The sequence below is a fragment of the Anarhichas minor genome, unplaced genomic scaffold (genome assembly GCF_050575085.1).
Source record: "Anarhichas minor isolate MPS153535 unplaced genomic scaffold, ASM5057508v1 ptg000028l, whole genome shotgun sequence".
NCBI classification, from domain to species: domain Eukaryota; kingdom Metazoa; phylum Chordata; class Actinopteri; order Perciformes; family Anarhichadidae; genus Anarhichas; species Anarhichas minor.
Genome location: NW_027466474.1, coordinates 6,728,097 through 6,748,649, shown reverse-complemented (window position 1 = coordinate 6,748,649; position 20,553 = coordinate 6,728,097). Strand labels below are relative to the sequence as shown.

At 41.4% G+C, this 20,553-nt stretch overlaps 1 protein-coding gene across 1 annotated transcript in view; it reads left to right on the top strand.

Moving 5' to 3' along the window:
* Positions 1-8,052, top strand: part of mid2 (midline 2) — a 103,505-nt gene extending 95,453 nt beyond the window's left edge. Inside the window, exons 13-14 of the mRNA XM_076103633.1 lie at positions 3,362-3,569; positions 3,914-8,052. Of these exons, the coding sequence (XP_075959748.1) occupies positions 3,362-3,569; positions 3,914-4,337 (632 nt within the window). The 3' untranslated portion in view covers positions 4,338-8,052. The remainder of the gene's footprint in view (positions 1-3,361; positions 3,570-3,913) is intronic.
* The last annotated feature ends 12,501 nt before the right edge of the window (positions 8,053-20,553 follow it).

Sequence of the window (20,553 nt, the reverse complement as noted above, 5' to 3'; positions counted from 1 at the left end):
CCTCTTTACTGAGAAAGCTCAACATATCCCTCAGCGGAAAATGTGAACCAGTGAAAAATTGACTGAATTGAAATAAAGTCGATTACCCAGATGTTATCCCACTTTAAGTATTCCAACAAGGACCCGTCGTAATGAAGTTGGAATGAAATTGCTTTTTATAAATGCTCCCCCAACACTCTCCCCTTTTGTTTCTCCCCCTCTTTTTTTTACTTTATCTTTTGTGTTGTACAAGTTTCCATTTATTACATCCTAGTTCGTAACAATGCACAGCTTCAAGGCATTCAAACTGAGAGCACTTATTACCTCTGCAGACAGTTGGAAACATGTCTAATTGCTACCGTATTACAGAGCGGGAGCAGACTGATCACAGACCTACAAATCCGGTCTGTGTGATATACTATGCCATTATCTTGTCCTGTCTTTGTTTTCAATAATATACAATCTGACAGCACGGGAGTGTGTATCTGTGTGTGATTGAGAAACAAACGGTGTCATCTCTGTTTTTTAAATGCAATGTGTGTGTATGTGTGTGTGTATGTTTCTGCAGGCAGCTGATGTAAAACGATTCTGAACTCTCTTAGACATACAGGCTACATCTGCTCTTCTTATTTGGACTTGGTCCTCTTGCTGATGTATTGCACCACACACTCGTTCTTCAGCCTTCAGGCCATCAGTGTAGCTCTCCAGTAGAAATCAAATTTGGCATGTTCTCTGAGGGCTGCTAGCAAATACCGCTATACTCACTGTGACTGCAGGTCTATTCATTTCATGGCAACTCTGCAACGTGAATGATCTTCTGTGAAGACGTGGAAGAAGTACTCAATGTAGAGTATACTTAAGTCCTGCATTCAGACTTCATGTAAAAGGACAGAAGTATTAGAAGCAAGTAGTACTGTAATGTCAAAAGTGCAAGTGTAATGCAGAATGATTTCTCTCATACTGTTGAATTATTTTGTATATTGTAAAAAGGTTTTATTATTCTTAAGCAACATTTAAATGCAGCTGTTTTCGAACAATGTGTTTACGTTTTATAAACTGATCTTATGTTTTGTTTGTAAAATCATAATCAGGAAAGTAATTAGTCACTAAAACTGTCAGATAAATTGTAGTAGAACAAAATGTATAATACTTCTCTCTCCTCTTCTCATAAGTATATAGCAGCATAACATTCAAATACAGAGGTAAATACTTAAGTACAGTACTTAAGTAAACGTACTTTCCACCACTGATGAGTTTGTGACTCATGCTGGGTGTTGACACGTTCCTCAAAACAGGAAGTAAAAATTGTACTTAACATCACATGACAGTGTTGAGCAGTTGCAAACAATGATGCATTGAGGGTTGTGTGAATATTGCGGACAGTTCACTTTGCCAGTCTGCCATCACGATGCCAATTGAAAACAAGTGCAAGAGTTCTTTAAGTGGTGCATCTGCCATTTTGCCTGTGCAAACCTCCAAATTCAGTTTTATTTTGAGTATCCTACCAGCTTTGTGTGTATACACACATTTATTCTTACATCCGAAGAATTCACCATTCAAACCAAAGCTTACAACGCATGACTTTTTCCATTTTTCCTGCTGGCGTTGGTTCAAAACATTTCCTCCCGGCCACTTACTTTACTGTATGTTTGCTTGTGTGTAGGCCGGAGTTGATGCTCTGTGTGTGTGTGTGTGTGTGTGTGTGTGTGTGTGTGTGTGTGTGTGTGTGTGTGTGTGTGTGTGTGTGTGTGTGTGTGTCTGCTTGTCCTCTACCGTCACGTGTGTCTCCCCTTCCCCAACCTCGGGCCCGGCCTGGCTCTCAGGAGTCATCCCCTGGAAAGGCATGACAGAGCCCCAGTGTTTGGAAATGGCTGCGCTGGCAGCGATAAGCAGTTCAAAGAAGAGAGCGCATTAATGTAATTGGCTGCCAGCAGCACATTGGCCTCGTCGTCTCATATCCACACGCGGTAACACACACTCACCACGCGGATTATTGGAGAGGGAGAGAGGAGAGAGGATGAGAATGAGAGAATGGGGTGGGGGGGGAGAGATGAAGGAAAGGACAGATAGAGGGAGGGGAGGAGGAGTCGGGGTCCTCATTGTGTCGCTCATTAAGCTGTGGGAGGCTCAGGGAGGCTGAGAGATGAGATGAGAGGTGTCAGAGTTAAATGTCAGGTCTGGAAGGGACGTGGCTGACCTCCATGAAGCCTACACACACACACACATTATGGACATAGAGAGGGGCTCCTCTGCTGAATCTTCGGCCTCATATTATCCCCTCAACTTCTCTCCTCGCTCCCGAACTCCACTCTCTCTCTCTCTCTCTGCCACTCACCTACTTTTACCCTCTCAATTTTCCACCCATTACACCCAAATTACTGGTGTCATTGCAAATTGAATTGTTGCAACCGGATAGCAGCATTTCCACTGAATAGCCTCAACAGCTACCTACTGCAGTGGAAGTGAAGGCTATTTCCTTCAGCTAATTTCCAAGTCTGTGTGATGGAAGGCAGTAGGCACTGAGGAGAATGCCGGGTGGCTTCCTCCACTGCTGTAAAATGTTTTCACCAAAGGCTGTGAGAGGCTTTGAAGTTTCGACTCTCGCCCTTGTATTTCAAACATTCTCATTTTCTGTCTCTCTCTGTGAGTTCTCTGCGAGCGCTTCTCACCCCGCTTTGTATTTATTTTCGTCTTTTGCTGCCGCTCTCAGTTTAAAATCTTGCTCTAATTTTCGTTCTCACTCTCAGCGCTTTCACATTCTGATCTTGTGGTATCGTTTGCCTTTTTTCCACTTATAGAATATCCAGGGATGACAAACACAAAACATATTTTTAAATAAATTGAAATTGGGAAATGTTATATTTCAGATTTGTTTTGCCTTGTGTTTATGATACATAAACAAAGAAGCTCTGTAGGCAACACGTATTTCTGTTCAACAAGACGTTACATGGCTCTTAAATCTAAAACTTGCACAGTGACTTCTCTTCCAGTTGCTCTTATCTGTACTGCAACATAAATATTATTAGGAGAAAAGCAAATATCTCATGATGAAAAAAGAATAGAAACTACTCGTGATCTACAGTGATTACATTTAGGGATTGCAGGGAATTTTATTAGCCTTGCTTTTATGTAACTAATTCAAATTTGACATATTTCTTTTAGCATTTTTTGTCTCCATGTTAGTTGCATCATGTAACAACATTTCCAAGAAACTTTGTGAACTGTGATTTTAGATAGAGGTGCCAGTTTGCCAAAAAAAGATGATCATGTTAATGATGTTAGGGATAATGATGATTGTTATATGGTCGTTATCACTATCATTAGCAGCATTAGCTGCCGACACACAGTAATAGGCGCTTAAAAGCATGACGTTTATTTGCAGGTCAACCCTTCAAGTTAGATCCAAAGACGGCCCACAAGAAGCTGCGTCTGTCCAACGACTGTCTGACCATGGAGAAGGACGAGAGCTCGCTGAAGAAGAGCCACACCCCGGAGCGCTTCAGCGGCACGGGCTCCTATGGTGCAGCTGGTAATGTCTTCATTGACAGCGGGGGCCACTACTGGGAGGTGCTGCTGGGAGCGTCCACATGGTAAGAAACACACACGCAGAAGACTGCATTATATAAGCCTGCAAGGAGGCTCGATAAACCAAAATATCTTTCTCTATGGAGTTTAAATCTAGGCTGTTATGCAAACCCACACAAAACAGACACACACACACACACACACTGCACACAGTGTATATACTTATCCTATTTATATTCTTTTCACTAATTGGCTCTGAAGTAGACCTTTTCATGCAGGAAAGACCCAAAGGGCCCGTGCCTATCTTGTGTGTCCTCAGCATGAGGTAGCTTGACTGTGCAAGTAAAGTCATTAAGGACGACTCTGGTTTCAGATCACTAATACATTCCAAAATGTTCCTTCCCTGCAGGTATGCCATCGGCGTGGCTTACAAATCAGCCCCGAAAAACGAATGGAGTGGCAAGAACTCGTCCTCATGGGTGTTCTCGCGCTGCAACAACAACTTTATGGTGCGCCACGACGGCAAGGAGATGCTGGTGGAGGCAAGCCTGCAGCTGAGGCGGCTGGGTGTCCTGCTGGACTACGACAACAACTCACTGACCTTCTATGATGCCATGAACTCCCAGCACATTCACACCTTTGAAGTCTCATTCCTCCTGCCCGTGGTACCCACTTTCATGATCTGGAACAAGTCAGTCATGATACTCTCAGGGCTACCCGTCCCCGACTTTGTCGATGGCGTGGCGACAGATCTTGAAGAGCAGCAACAGCAGCAGATGGGCCTGTGCCGACAAGAGTCGCCATACTTGACCGGGATGAAGACCTGCCACTGAAAAAGGCTCACTCATGGCCGAGCAGAGTCCACTCAGACCCGGTGACTGAAAGGTTGATTGGGAGCTGAACGACATTGAGAGCGGACCAGTAACCTTCTCATGAATTTAGAAAGTTTTGGAGATATACACACCTGTCTGGAAACATGTCAGTCCTGTTAGTTTGTAGCCATCCAATGCTTTGCAAATCCATCAGTGAATCGGAGCAAGGCCTCCTGACTACAACTGTCAGTCGACCTAAAATTGATCTGAGGCCCTGGAGTCACTGAGGGACGGGCTGGACATCTGGTTTTATGACCATTGAAGGTCTTCCTTTTTGATTTATCTTCCTCCTGATCTGACCCCAGGCAGAAGACCAAGGAGGGAATGTTCTCATCAGCCATTTAGAGTTTGAAGTTACAACATGTGAACAGTGAGATCACATCTCACCTGCGGTAGATTAAAAACACAGCACAATGCAGAGGCAGGGATACAAATAAAAAACACAGTGAACAATCCTCAGACTACAGACGTTTTGACTCTATTTTAAATCGTCCATATTTCTGTTTACATAATGTCGAGTTAACTAAATCTGACAAAAGTTAAATTAAACTTTGAACTAATTATCAGCTAAAGGAATAGTTTGAAATTATTAAAAGTACATGTATTTTATTTTTTTTAGCGAGTTAGATGAGACTGATACTACTCTCATATCTGTATGCGAAGTATGAATCTAGAGCCAGCAGTCGAGTTAGCTTAGCATAGAGTAAAGACTCGACAGTAAAACCACAGTCTCCGTTTTACATTTCTAGTTCAACAATTAAGATTTGTGAGCTTGTAAGGAGTTGCAAAATAAGTTTATTTGTTTTACCTTAGCTTGGACAGAGCCAGGCTAGCCATTTTCCTGTGTTTCCTGCCTTTGTTCTAAGCTAAGCTAACCACCTGCTGGCTGTATAGCTTCATATTTAGCGCACAGACATGAGAGTGGTATCATTCTTCTAATCGAACTCTCTACAAGAAAGCAAGCGTATGTCCCAAAACGTTTCTTCCTTTGAATATTGATGTGCCTTCTTTGACTCCAGTTTATTGAGTGAACTACATGCTACCATCTTGCTAATGCAATTACATGCAAATACATGCAATCACATCACTTTTCATGTGTTGTAGCCTGAGTAGCTGTAAGTGGTCGTTGCTAAAGTCTTTTCCTTGATCTTCCTCCTAGATTTGATTCAGCAGTCTTCTTTGTTTTGGTGGGTTGTAGCTTCCAAGTTTCAGGAAGTGTTAACATTGCTCCCAGATATTAATATGATCACATTATGTGACTACTCAACTTGTATAATAAGAGGTTTATTGAATATTAGAGGAACAAAAGTGTTATTTATGACAAAAAAAAAGAGGGTTTACTTTTATGATGATCTCAACATATTAATGACGCACTTTTTAGTTTACACTATTTCCCCTTTACGAGTATTAAAGTAGACTGAGCTGAGTGGCAGGGATGTACTGGGGAGGGAAAGTGACAACTAGCACTACTGCTGGTTGTGTTCACTCAGAAAAATCTACGTCACCTTTTCAGACTCATATTTATACAAAAAAATAAATGATGGTGAATAATTGATGATGGATACTGGATACCAACCATTACAAAGCATTGCAATAAAATGCAGTTTAAACTGTTTTTTGTTGTTGTTGTTGTCTAATCTGTGGTAAAATACCAGAAGAATCTGTGTATCAATTGTTCTTTTCACATTCAATAGGAATCCAAAATTGGAAAATTCAAACGAACAACTCAAATCTTTCTTTTCAGTTTCTGATTTTGGATTCTCAATTGAATATGAAAAGAACAAATGATGCACAGATTCAGAAGCCCCTGCTGTAAAGTTAGAACGGTGTTTTCACTGTGCTTTGAACACGACCAATGACTTTTCCTCCCCACGACTCTTTTCAATAGCATAGTAACTTTATCTTGTTTAGAAAAGGGATATGATTATGATGTTTATGCGCTTTCTATCATGATGAGATGATGATAAACTAATAGTTGTTTATAAAAAAAAGCGTCACTCTGTTTTCAACTAATCAGGGAAGGAGGGGGTTAACACTTTAACTTGCTGTCTGTCGCAATGTCATGGCATGATTGTATTTTCCTCTGTGATTTGTTAACACACACACACACACATGCACATACACACACACCAACCTACACACATGTCATATTTCATTTAGGTTGGCCTTGTCGTGATAAATGCATGAAACATTGTAGGATCCCACACCGGTTCACTGGGTAATTTAAGTAGCTCTTTCAAGTTCAACCTTGTTTTTCATCAGAGACTGACTCACCTGCATATTTGCTTACAGCTGACTTGACCTCTTGTTGTCACCCAACACTTTTCAGATAGAAGCTGTAGCTGGATCCATTGTTTGCTTTTTATTTGGATTTGAAGGCCGAGTGTGGGTCTCTCTGGTTTGATATTCAGGTAGTGGCTCCAATTCAGACAATCAAATATGTATCATAGTTTATGCAGACTTGCGAGATTGTGTAGCAGAAACGGTAAGGAGGGATTGTGACAGTGAAACACTTGAGGTTGTGTTTGAAAAAAAAAAAAAAAAGCAGATGTTTTACATACCATCTTGTTAGATTTGACAACTCACAGCCATTGTCACTCTTTTTACACATCACCAGGTATATACTTAATGTTGAATGTCATGTAACATTTGTATTGACAAGCTATGATTTGCTCGACCTTGAAAACACACTGATTTCCAGTGATGTAAAACTCTCAGCTATGGAAAGATGGTGAAAATGACATGTCGTGTCCTCTCAGTGCATCTTTCAACCTGCAGCGTTCTTTTAGGGAAACTGTGTGATGATGCGTCAGTCATTATTGTTTGATGGAGATATTGACTGCATGAGCGCTGCAGGCGACAGAGACAATCTGCTGTTCAATGCAGGAGGAGCTCCAATATGAGCAGAGGGTTATCTTTTCTTTCTGTCAGGGAGGTTAGTGAATGTTACCTGACTGCTAGATATCCACCCATCTTGTGGAATAATGTCGGTCACAGGCTCGAAACGGTCATGTGTTGATTTGTGATCCAGACTGACAAGCTCAACTCATCTGTGCAAGGGCGCTTGGCTGGGTCACTGCATGATTACGTGACCTTGCTGCAGGTTCATAACTCTTTCCTTATCTTCACGATGGGGTTTCTTATCTTGAGTCAAGCATATTCTCTCTTTTTTTTTATTTGCCAAAAAAAAAAAACAGAAACCATGACAAGAACACTTAAAAACAAAATGTTCATTACCATTCCTCTCAGATAGTTTGCAGTGCTTTTTCTTTTCTTGTGCCACAAGTCAATACAGTAAAATATAATATACGGTGAATGATTTTCAATAGCTACCCACTCCTTGTAGTGCAGTGTAAAACCCTAGAGACAATGCAATAGATTCTCCGTTTTGCTTTTCTGTTTGTGTAACTTGGGAAATTATTTTTTACAACTCATGAGAAACGCGCTCCTCTCCTTTTGGCATTTGGACCTTGATAAACAGCACAAAAAAAAAAAGGCAGCATTGCATTCATGCAAAGGCTTTCTGTTTCCATACATATGAGAGATAATTTTAGCCGGAGAGGAATGTAAATCATAGGGGGAAATATATATTATATAAAGTTGTACAATATACAAAATATATATGAACCAATGTTATTTATGTGAATTTAAGTCCAATTAAAAGTCTGATCTCAAATGTGTTGGAGTCCCGATTCTTTATCTCAGCTGTGTCTAAAAGTTCTTCCTTTAAGATATTGATGTTTTATGCTCATGAAAATATATAAATCTGTAAAAAAAAAAAAAACTCTTTTTGAGAGGCATGTCCTACATGAACAGTGCCTCTGATCTCTGGTGTGTATAGTTTGGACACCGATTTGCAGCCCAAAGCTTACAAAACGGCTGAACCTTGGAATGATGAAAAGGCTGAGTCAGGCTGGCAGCTCATCCAAAACTCAGGGTGGTGTTAGTAGGACTATGCCCTCTTAGCCCTCATCTGTCATCACTGGCACGAGTGCCTCGTTACTAGTAGAGCATGGGTCCTGCAAGCATGGCACTAACACACACTGGCCCTGAAATGAGGAACAATATGTTTGCGTATTAGGACTGTTGTCACGGGGAATCTCAGTCGCTAAAACATTGAAAGAATATATCAATCAGTATATGAGGTGAAAAAAAGTGTGGGTACAGAAACATTATTATTATTATATGGTGCTATCGTGTGTATTATTTGGCCATCTGACCCTGTGTCTGCCCTGCAGTATATGAACCATATCAACTACAAGGCTACTGTTGTGCACCTGACCCTACACTGCTGCCCTTGCTGAAAAGATGAATTTAGTCCCTCTGGGAACAATATGGCATCACACACACATACATCATCCCCATGACCTTGGATGGTCTGTGCAAATGTTTTACCCTAAAGCTAAAAAATGTGTGAAAACAAACTGTTAGTCCAAAAACAATTCAGGACCTGAGAATAGTTCATTGAGTCGAGCTTTATACTGTTTCATTCAGTGTCTGGCACAGTGCACACCAGGCAAAAGAAGCTAATGCTTTATTTCATGGCTCTTGATTCCAAGTAGTTTCTTAGAAAGAACTATGTAATTTGTTTCTAATTACGGGTAAAATATAGACCGAATTCAGTTGATGCACTTTCAACTCATTAATTCCAGTAAATTAAAAGATAACATAACCTTGAGTCTTTAAGTCAGTGCACAGAAGGTCAGCTGAACACGGGAAATGTGATAATTGTCTACGGGTAAACATAGAGCTCAACATAATTAATGATACAACATTATTTTCCTCTTTCGAGGAAATTACATTTGAACTTAACATGCTTTTAAACTCAACACAGATTTCCTGTTTGGGTACAAACAGCAACAATGTTGATGCATGACTTAAGACACTTTCAGGGGAGTTATACAGTCTTTATGTAAATCAAGCCAAAACCTCTGGCTTTTATCGGATGAATAAACTGTGCAAAACAGATTAACACCACCAGACTCTGACCTCAGTTCGCTGACTGATTATATTGGATTGAAGTGTAATAACAGCGTATATGGTTTCCTCTTGTTCTTAACTTTCTCCAGACCGTGAGCTCATTGAACACAGACTGATCATCACATGATGCAGATTGTCAATTGACTTCGCAAACCTAACAACCACTGACATAACACTGAAAGGTTGGCCGGAAATCCAATTATTATCCATTACCTGCCAACACTATGATCAACACTTGACAACTCTATCTGTTAGGTTAGCAGAGCAGTAGTCTGGACACTGGTTGTTACTTGCTATAGGTACATTTGAAGCAGTAGTTTTAAAATGATGGATTACAAACATCATTGCCTCAACTTGGTCCAGTGCAGCATTGAAGTAGTGGGGCTGTGATTGGAGGGCTGTGCACTTTGAAAGATTAGCTGGCATTTAAATGCGATGCTCACTCTGTCTCTGCTCCCTCACACTGCTAGCCAGCTAGCAAGCAGCCGTTGCAGCAACCCATAATTACATTTCTAATTGTAGAATAATTAGGACTCCCTGTGTAGCTCGTTAAGTCATTTGTCACTGAAGCCTCTAATGTGGTGTACGACAACTCTCTAATTACACCAAAGAAAAGTCGACATGGTGGAGAGCATTTCATCACCACCTGTGGCTTTTAGTTTCACCTGATGAAGCATATTTCATCCATTCACATTCTTTGTTGTTGTTATAATTATTATTATTTTACTATTATTTGTTCCTTCCTAAATGGGTCATTACTTCATGACACTTTGTCCAGCAGCAAAGTTTGAATCTTCTCATCCTTCTATTCACAAAGTAGTTTTCAAAGAGCTTTAGAGATTTGGCCAAACTGCTTTATCTCACCTTTGAAATGCAGCAAGGTCAGGTCATTTGTCTCTCCAGAGAACACTGAAAGGCTAATGTACGCCTTCATCACCAGCAGGCTATAGATTATTATAATGTTCTCCCCACTGGTCTCACAAAAAAAAAAAATTCAGTCGCTAACTCTACAACTCCGAATGCTGTTTTAGCAGAAAACTTTTTTCATTTCCTTCCTATGAATCCTTCCTGAATACGTTCAGAAATTGCCTAATAGACACATTCCAGACTCAGGCCCTCTGATGAGTCTTTTTGTCCAGTCCTGTGGCTGATGACAAGACATGTGAATGTTAAAATAAATATATAAGTAGTCTTAACTATTTGCCTTTCTTTGCTCTTATGTTTTCTGGGGTAGCAGTTCTTGATTCGTACAATAAATGCACAACAACAAAATAGAATTAATGATCATATCATGATAAAATGTGGTTATGGTTAGCATTATTGTAACTCCATACAGTAAAAAAAACTAGTCTGGACAATCTTAAACACTTATTTCCTGTCCTACAATACGTCACACAGCCACCAAATTACCAATCCCACTATGGCAAAGGCCTGACATCTGATTGGCTTGTGCCAGCCAGTCAGATGAACGTCAAGCCTTCAACATAGCAGAACAAAATACGGCCAGCACGCTAAATGACGCAAATCAAACAGGTGTTTTTGAACAGGTGCATTCTGATTTTATGTCTAAACGTTAATAAATTATGCTCCATTTGGATCCTCCAGCGGTGACTTCCACGCGAGTGTTCCATTGAGGAACGTTTACCTCCATTGAGGCGCGTGAGGCCTTTCTACCGTGTGTTACCAAACCTGACTGCAGAGCTTCATCCAGCTCAACATGTCTGAACACTTTGACGACCGCAGTGGGACGGACGGAGAGTACAAACAGCAGACAAATTGAATCTGGAGCGGATTGAGGAGGATTTTGCGTTGCACGAGGCCTACGATCTCGTTCAGACAGGTGAGTCAAGGTGTTGTGGCCGTGCTGTATGTAAAACTGCGCGTTGTCTCCTTTTGATGCATGTTTTGCAGCTGCAGCTTAAGTTTATATTGTTTAACATTACACATGCCCGTGTTGTGTGCTTTGGGGCTGTTTTATTCATCTGTTGATTCTATAAGAAGTCTCAGAGTTTTAAAATGTAGAGGCGGGTATTGCTTGAACCCGCCGTGGTGTCCATAGTTATTTTTATTTGTTGTCGGTCACACTAATAAAAACGGATGAGTGGTTGTTATAGGCCTATATTTAGAATCGATGATCAGTTGTACACCCTGGCTGCAAAGATATAGAAAAGTAGTTTACTGTTTGTTTGTTTTTGGGCTCTGTGGTGTGGTTCCACGTGTGTATACTTTGACATTTAATGCTATATATTCTGGAGCCTAAAGATGTTGTTCAATTCATCAAAGTCTTGTAGCCTACATCATCACATAATATTTAAATTGATGCCGCTTTATGGTCTGAGCGGGGCTTTATGTTGTCTGATTTTGACTTCAATTCATTGTGAAGCACATTGAAATATGAAATTGTTGTTGACGCTGCTGCAGATTCTCGGGCCTAGGGTAGTTGGTATGAAATTATACTTTTGATGGCTCATTCAAAGCATTAGTATTTTATTCCTTCCTCTTGGTGATGCATAACGTCATATGTGGAAAAGAAGTTTGTCTAAATGCAAGTCTAAGGTCAATATTCGTTTATTTGCGCAACGAGCCAGGGTTTTCTCATCACTATTTCCATCACAGTAATGCTAGCGTATTCATAAAATCCATCCGGATTTGTCATCAGCAGGGTGTCGTTACACTGAAGGTCTGTCGGAGCTACAAATGCACAGCTGGGCATAATAAACTGCAAATGTGCATCCAGCCCCTGGCCCTGTTTCAGTAACGCACACCTGCTCCAGCTGCACCTACCTGCCCAGAGTGGAGCGATATCCAAGAAAAGCCTCATTTTGTCACCATCTGCTTTGGAGGAAGTTATTTAAATCTGACTAAATTAGAGGCTGATCTGCTTTCAATTGGGAGTTTGACATCGTGTGTAGGAGTCATGAGCCACTACGTGTGTTGTCTGTGTGTATTTATGCCTGCATGTGGGCGGCTGCACGTGTCCAGGACACGTGCTACACTTTCAGCTATTTAACATTTGCCTAAGGAAATTTTCCTTTTCGACTTAGTCCATGCAGCATAAAAACAAAGGGAGCAGAAGCACACAATCAAATCAAAGATAAGGAATACAGAGATTGCAGATCAGAGAGAAGTGATAAAAATGAGTTGCCTTTGGACCTGTTGAGGCAGACACAGGCAGCCTTTCACCTTTCCTAAGTGTGGATGAATTAGACCACTGTGGAGGAGACAGCAAAGGCTTGGCTCCCTGCCTGGAGGGTTGATGGAAGAGAGCTATGAACTCTGGGAAACGAGGATCTAAACAGGCTGTAGATCACCGGGCCCACTGGCTCTGTCTCTATCAGACGCTCGCTCTCTCGCGCTCTCTCGCGCTCTCTCTCGCTCTCTCGCTCTCTCGCTCTCTCTCTCTCTCTCTCCCCCTCTGACTCAACCACACAGACACACACTAACACTTGCGCCGCACAGTCAATATCTAGATTCATCTCTGAGGGTGGAATCAATCAACCGGCCCGGTGGCGTCTCAGAGAGCCCTGGGGGCTTGATGGTGCTGCTGAAAGGGAGCGATATGTCCAGGTGCTTCAGAGAGATCTCATCAGAAAATCTCTACCTTTCCATCTCTCCCGAAGGATGTGACGGGGTGTTAGTTTCATAGGGATATTGTTGCCATTGTTGACACATTGATGAACAGTTTTGGGAGAAAACCCTTGGAATGGTGCGGGCAGGATGGGTGTTAGCGGGGTTAGTCTCTATCCACTCGGCCGTTGGCTAAACCCCCCCACCCTGAACAGCAGTTATAAAGTCATAGCTCCACACTCCGTAGTCTGGAGGTTGGTGTCTTCTTCTAGTCTTTCCAAAACCAAATTGTACACTTGACTAATATTCTAATGGGCTCTATTGGTTTATATGAGATGTCTGGAGAAGATAAAATTATTTCAGGTATCGGTCCCACATCATTTTGACAACTCTGTTCTGTAAAACCCTTTTCTTAAGAGCTTATACCATAGGCGACCCGCGCTTACAGTCTGTGTGCTGCATCATTTTTGACCAAGCGTGTCCTTAAGATTGAGTGCTTCTATTTGGATGAAACCGTCTTGAAGGGGTTTTGGTTTAGCCAGAGGAGGGTGTGTCTCGGAGGAGCTCTTCATCATCCCGTACAGCCACTTTCACCGGTCAGCGGATTAAGAAAGCATGCAGTCTCACGGAGGAGTTGGAGGTTAGGGGTTTACAGTGAATTTTACAATTGATGGTTGAAGATCAGGAACGGTGAAGCCAGATTTTGTGCATACATTTCCATACAGCATTGCAGATTCAGACGGCGACAGAAAATGGAATAACCTTTTGTTGGAAAAAAAAAAAAGCTCATTCACAGCCAAATGAAAACGTCAGAACTTCACAGACAAATTCCCCCTGAGCCACTGTGACGCAGAGAGTAAATGTGGACTGACATCAGAGGTTTAGTGCAGGGAAGTGAGCTTTGTTGAAGCAGTTTTTTTTACAGCAACATAACTATACACAATGAGAAGCAGGCCTGTGAAGCCCACAAGCTCATAAACACAGTGTTACTGACTCAACTATGAGCGATTATCTAAACTCTCTGCATATTCTTATTCCCCGAGGAGGAATCGTAATCAAAAGTAAACGCAGCCTGATCATTTTCCCAAGTGAACCATGTTGACACTTTGATCCACTCGTATCTGATCCGAGCACCAAAACCGCCGTCTCCATCTCGATGATCCCCTGCATTATCGTTAATATCAAGCTGTCTCCTCTCTCGTCTGTCCTCGCTTTTCATATTCATCAATTGGAAGCCTATTAGCTGCAGATGGTTTCAGGTTGACTTAATTGGAAACCGCTCATGATATAAATAACCGACCTTGACCCACTTGAGTGCTTTGTATTAGAGATGGTCACTAATGGGGATGTGCTGTGAGGGCAGAGGAATAATGACGAAGCGCTGCAGCCGTAGAGCCATACATCTTTTGAATCATTTCAGCTCGCATGCGACTAAATCACTCTTATGACGCTGAAGGGTAATAAAAATAGTAGTTATTTGTAATGCTTCTTTAATCAATATTTTTTTTTTTTTTTACTAACGATGGATTAAGTGACTGTTATTACTGTAGTGGTAAACCTTCTGAGAGGTACTCACTTTACTTTGTTTTCACAGCGTCACTGTTTTGGTGCACTGTCATCAGCGATGTTTACAGATGCAGGCAGCTGTTTTTCAGGGACAAAGCTCTGATAAACGCCGTTCGCTACCTGTCCAGTGCTATATGGCAGACAGACAAAGTTAGCAATAGCAACTAGCTACTGGACATATAGTGGAGCATTTAGCAGCTAAAGAGACAGATTTTCCCCTCAGGAGATATTGACCGCGATGCTTAGATTGCTCCGTGTCTCATCGATGTGTGGAGGCAATGGTTTTGCTAACACATTTGTCATCTCTGAGACTGTAAGTTGTTTTTCTTCGATGTGTTTGAGGTGATGGAGTTGGTTTTTGAGATGTTCGGTTACTTTGATTTTCAGAGGATGTGTCTCTGGGTAGAGGCTGTTACTACTCAGGTTCAGCTTGTGCCAAATGAACCTGGAACTAGATCGCTCTTTTAATCATGTGGAGAGACGGAGGGAATTCCCCCAGCTCTGCTTTGCATGCATGGTTTGGGCTGTTCAAGTGGACATTGAGGATTTCTTAATGGAACTGTTGGTGACATTTTTTCAATTGGGGTTATATCCCAAGATAACTGCCACTGGTTCAGAAGAGGGACCCCACAATTCACTTCCAAATTGTGACTGAGTTTATTTAGAGATCTACTTATGCTATAGTATGCCCTGTGTGCCTTCTTTCTATGCGAGGGAATTTATTGTTTTTCCAAAATATTGCTCTGCATTTTGTAAAAAAACAAGTTTCTTGAGATATTCTGCTACTTTGATACATCCATTCAGCTCAGTGTATCTCAGAGCCAGCTGGTCCTTCTTTTTTGAGTTTGACTTTTCAGAGGAAGTACGCAGAGTTCTGCTCTGTATTGCTCTCTCTGTTCTAGACGTGTACAACAGGATCCCTTGGAGAGGAGATGAAGTTGTTATCCTCAGGCCCCACACAGCTTCACATACCCCCCCCCCCCCCCCCCCCCCCCCCCCCCACACCCAGAATCTACCTTTGATGTCCTATAAATTACGAAGCCTCTCATCTTGATCATAATGAACCTATAGTCTTGAAGATTCTACTGCATTTCTGATAGATATCTCCATGCAGCGTACGGTAACTTGTGGACAGTTACTGTCACTTCTCCAGCCCCGGACAAAATACCACTATGATGAAATAATAGCACAGTGTAAAGTACACCAGGTGTGGAGAAAAGACCAGCAGGTTACATGTGGTTTAATTAGCTTTGAACCGGTTCTAAATCCACCGTCCGCTCCCCCTTGCAAACAAATCCACAGGGTGGTAGGACTGGCCTCTTTCATCTGTACGCTGACATTTCACCACTGCCAACATTAAAATGTCATGGCTCTAGTATCGCTGTTTGTCTGGAAAAACGGTTTACATGATTAGATTGCTGTTGGATATTAAATGGACAAAGGTTAGAGGACGATTCTGGGTGTTTCTCACAAATGACGGCTTTGATCAAACTGCAGTAACGTGTGAATGGTATTTTCAGGGTCTGTTATTACAATGTGCAGGGTGACTGATTATGTTCAACATCAGAATGTGTGAGGCAGGACAAGAAGTGACTCGGCTAGTGAGTAGTTTATTTAACAGTCGTCAATTTTATCTTGCGTGTTCAAATTCCAGGTGGTGCCCAACCTTGTCTGAACAGTGTCACCTTGACCACAGGGACTATATGTAAGAAAAGTAGTCGTGTCACTGTGCGACCTCATCACTAGTCAAAACGCTGGTCTCTTGTCTCTGCTCCGGCGAGGTGATGCTCTGTCTGATTCTCCCTTTCTTGCTCGTCTCGTGTGGCCTCAGGGTTCAGCAGTTTGTTCTACCAACTCTGGGCCGTTAATCCCAGCTGCCTCCCATCAGTTTGCTTCGCTGTCTGCCTGTCTTTGTCAGACCTTCTGGCCCTTTTGCGCAGCACTCTGGAGCTCTTACAATTCTCCTTTTTTGTTTCAACCAGACTGCAGATGGTTGATTGAAAATTCTGTAGCCAGTTTCGTCTGATTGTCCACAGCAGCTGGCAGAGGAGGCGCTAGACAAAGTATTTTACTGCAGAAAACAGTATCGGAGTACACGGCGTGCAGCAAAACAAAGACTCACTTCCTTTTTGACACCGGACACACGCATCTATGCACACAGTGAAAAAGTACAGTACATCAGAAACCTGATCAAAGTGCTCAGATGATTGCATGGAGCAGATGTGTGGAGGGTTTAAATAGGACTCATCAACCAAAGGGTTATAAAACAATGCCCTCATTTTATATGAACAAAGACGCTTGTGATGATAATCCGTGGTCGATTAATACAGGATGACATTTACTGGTAATCCTGTGGGATTACTGTGAGACGAGATGACTATTATAGTGTGGCAGTTGGCAAATCTGAGCGCGATCAGTAGTACAAGTGGGGGAGGTACAGAGCAGGAACTTAAAACATCTTTTAGCAAACGTTTAGCAAAAGGTTCTTCGGTTGTTTAGACGTAGTTCTCTAAAAAGATATTTAGGTGGCAAATTATAAAATAACAATCAGATGTTGAGATTTTCATCTTGTTTTATTTATGCATGTTTTGTATCAAACGGCTCATTTGCAGGAGAAACATTGCTGTTTGTCATTTGACTTGAGTGTTGTTTTTTTTTTGCGCCTGAGTTTTTGTCCCTGTTACTGAAGCATGGTACATATTGAGTGTTAGTGCATGAGTCAGTGGATGATTGAGTGACTAAGCTTGCCAGTGCTCCTGTCTGTGTTTATGTTCTCTAAATGCATTCATGTGTGCACGAATATGACTTTCTCTGCCACTTTCACTTATGCACTTCTTAAGGAAAAGTGACAGGAACATAATACATTTCCACGTCAATGCAGCCTGCAATGTCCCGATTTACACAATGCATTAAAGCAAGCTGTATATGTTTCCATACAGCTTCCACACAGCTGAGCAAAACAGTTTTCCATACAGCTTGCTGACTTTGCATGAGAAAATGAAGCTTCCTGTACACATGTGGTGGACAAAAGGCCAATTTCAGTCAATTTAGCAGCAGACATTTCAGGCCAACCACTGAAAAACATATCCAATGTACATTTCTCGAAAAGAAGAGGGAGAAGTGATGCTAACGGCACATAATTAAAGCTTCTACTAAATGGAAAATTCTGAAAAACGATTTAAAACGTTGCTGTAAATGAATCCTCTTTGCAGACTTCCCATAGATGTAATGTAATTAATTCGTGAGCAGTCGAGGAACATTGACTTAATTATTCCGTTCATGAGTGCAACATGTGCAGCAGAGAAAACAGCTTGGGGTGAGGTCACTTTTGATGCACTTGCTCCCGGGGCTATACTAAGATAGGTCAGGTTTGTTTAGTGCTGTTATTGCTCGTCATGTGTGCGTGTTTCTCTTCGTGTAACAATCTAATAATGTTAACAAGATGTTGGCCTCTGCAGCAGCCTGAGGATGAGGCCCGATTCTTGAAGTTACTGCAGGTTACAGACAGTAACGCGCATCTTTCCTCCTCCTCATCCTTCTGCATGCGTCCCATTCAAAATGCAACTGTATACATTTAAGGCTGTAAAATAAGTCACAACCCGATGCCTCAATTTCATGGTCCAGTCTTGCGTGTTTGTTTTTCTTTTGTAGATGTGTTTTCTCCTTGATGCTTTTTACTGTAATAAGCGGTGGTGGTGTCAATTTGCTTCTTCTTTAAAAAGGTTTGTACTGTAATTCCTATTAATTTTGGTGTACAATTTATGTCGAATACAAACAAATTTTATATATATATATATATATATAATTTGATTTGATACGTTTTGTACCACAAAGTTAGGAAAGCAATGTGTGTAAGTTGATCCTAATATCTTACACATAAAAGAATGGCGCCATTCACTTCCTCACAGTGAGGGATACAGCTTATTAATTAAACACTGTTATCGGATCAGTACTCGGTATTGGACTATACCCAAAACCCAGGTATCGTATCGGGACTACTAAAGGTCGGATCGCTGCATCACTAATAGAATGTGAAGAGAAAAATGAAGAAAAAATGTCAAAGAGCTGCTGAGCGCAAATAAGTTCTTACTGAAAACTAAAACCCTGCAGATGCAAAAACTAATGAATCTAATTGACAGAAAATAATGATCTGTGTCATAACCACTTACCTGCTTACTTGCCCACCCCGTGTACCAAGTCTTCACACATGATCTATCAAACCATCATACCTGGTTAAGGAGAAACACCTGTGACGAAACTGCAGCTACTTTCATCTACATTCGCATGTTACGGATGGTCAGTGACTTCACCAATATGGGAAAAGCTCTGTCCCGAAGCTTCGTTCTTGACCAACGAGTATGCAGAATAACAAATGATGTGACTGATAAATGAGTCGGGCAAACCCAGATACCGTGCAACATTAGGCTGGAGCAGAAGGGTTTACTTTGCTCCAAAAGCCTCAAATAATGATCTATTGAAACGCTCTGCAGACGTCTGCTCCGGGATAACACGGATACCTTTTTATTTGATTCAGAAGAAATCATTTTCCTCCATTTTTAATGAGGATTCTTTGTCAAGCGGTTATCATGCCCCCGTAATAAGCTACAAATACTTCACATTGTTCTGAACATTTACCGATGTCATTTGTATAATTTATGAGACCATTTTTTAAAGTATTCCCTCCACAAATGCAAACGCATATGTTTAAATGCGTACGTGATATGTTGTGTGTACATGCCTTGGGGGTCTAGTGGCTCCAGAAGCTGCATACATGCATCACCAATGAGCTAACACTGATGATTAATGCAGATGAGGACATATTATGGCTTAATATGGAAAAGTGTGTCACAAAAAAAACGAAGGTGATGGTTACAATTGTCGGTGGCAAGTCTGAAAGTGAAGCGCAAGGAAATCCTGAGTCAGAGAGGGAGAGATTGAAAATGTTTCCAGGGCTTAAAGACGGGGAGAGGCAGACAAATTGGGGGAAAAGTGACACAAAAAGTGTGGATTTATGCGAACCTTAACTGTACAGCACACTGCTGTTTTCTCAAACTGACGTGCGCTATATGTTCTACATTTCTATTTCATGCTATTTGTGCTCGTCATCCTCTGCGGTTGCCTCTAACCACAGGCCTCCACATTGAGCTGATTGAGTTTACTCTGTGTCATGGATAGAAGAATGTGCTCAAAGGGCTGCTTTAAAGGTCACGTTGTAGGCTTCACTTGTCTTTCACATAATATAGCTTTCAGGTTGCTCAAATCTCCCACATCGGAACCATCCACATAGACAAGCAGTCTAAACATGTAGACATGTCATCCCCAGGGACGGACATACTGTTATTTAGTATTTCTAGGGTTTAATAACTTTAACTTCTATTGCCAGGCAAAACACGTTCTCCTTAAAACCAGTTTTATGTTTTCACCAGTGTTAAGCAACCTGACCAAATACATGGAGGCGAAGTCCTGCCCTTTCCGGTGGACCACATTGGGACCTTATTTAGAAAAAAATATGTACGTCATTCAAGACATATAAAGAGATATAATAACGTGAAAATAAGTAATTGGAAAGAGAACACACACAATAGTCACATAAGTGACGTCTCTCGCTGTGTGTTTCCTACCAGGATGAACTCGCATGAACAACGGGTCTTGTTATTTTGCTTCGACAAACCTTAGACATTCTGCAACTTTCTTTATTTGCAAAAACGGGATCAAAATAAATAGTCTCTCGCTGTTTACTACCGTACATGTTTTTTTTTAGACATAAGGTCCCATGGGGAACACCAGCAGAAAAATAACTTTCTATGGAGGAACTCTATTAACTCTGAGCTTTTAGTTGAATCTGACGCCTGCTTTCTTTGCTGTTTGTCTTCACTTTGATCAGTAATCGTCTGCCTCTAAAGTCTCAAAAAAAACCTTCTCATGTTGTGTTTGTCTATTTTACACTCATTCATTCTTGAATCTTTCTTGAGATGCCAGGAAGGCAGATACATGTAATTACACTGGCATCATTTTCTTATTTAATCATAGACGTACAGAAGTGTTTAACAGGGATGCAGAGGCG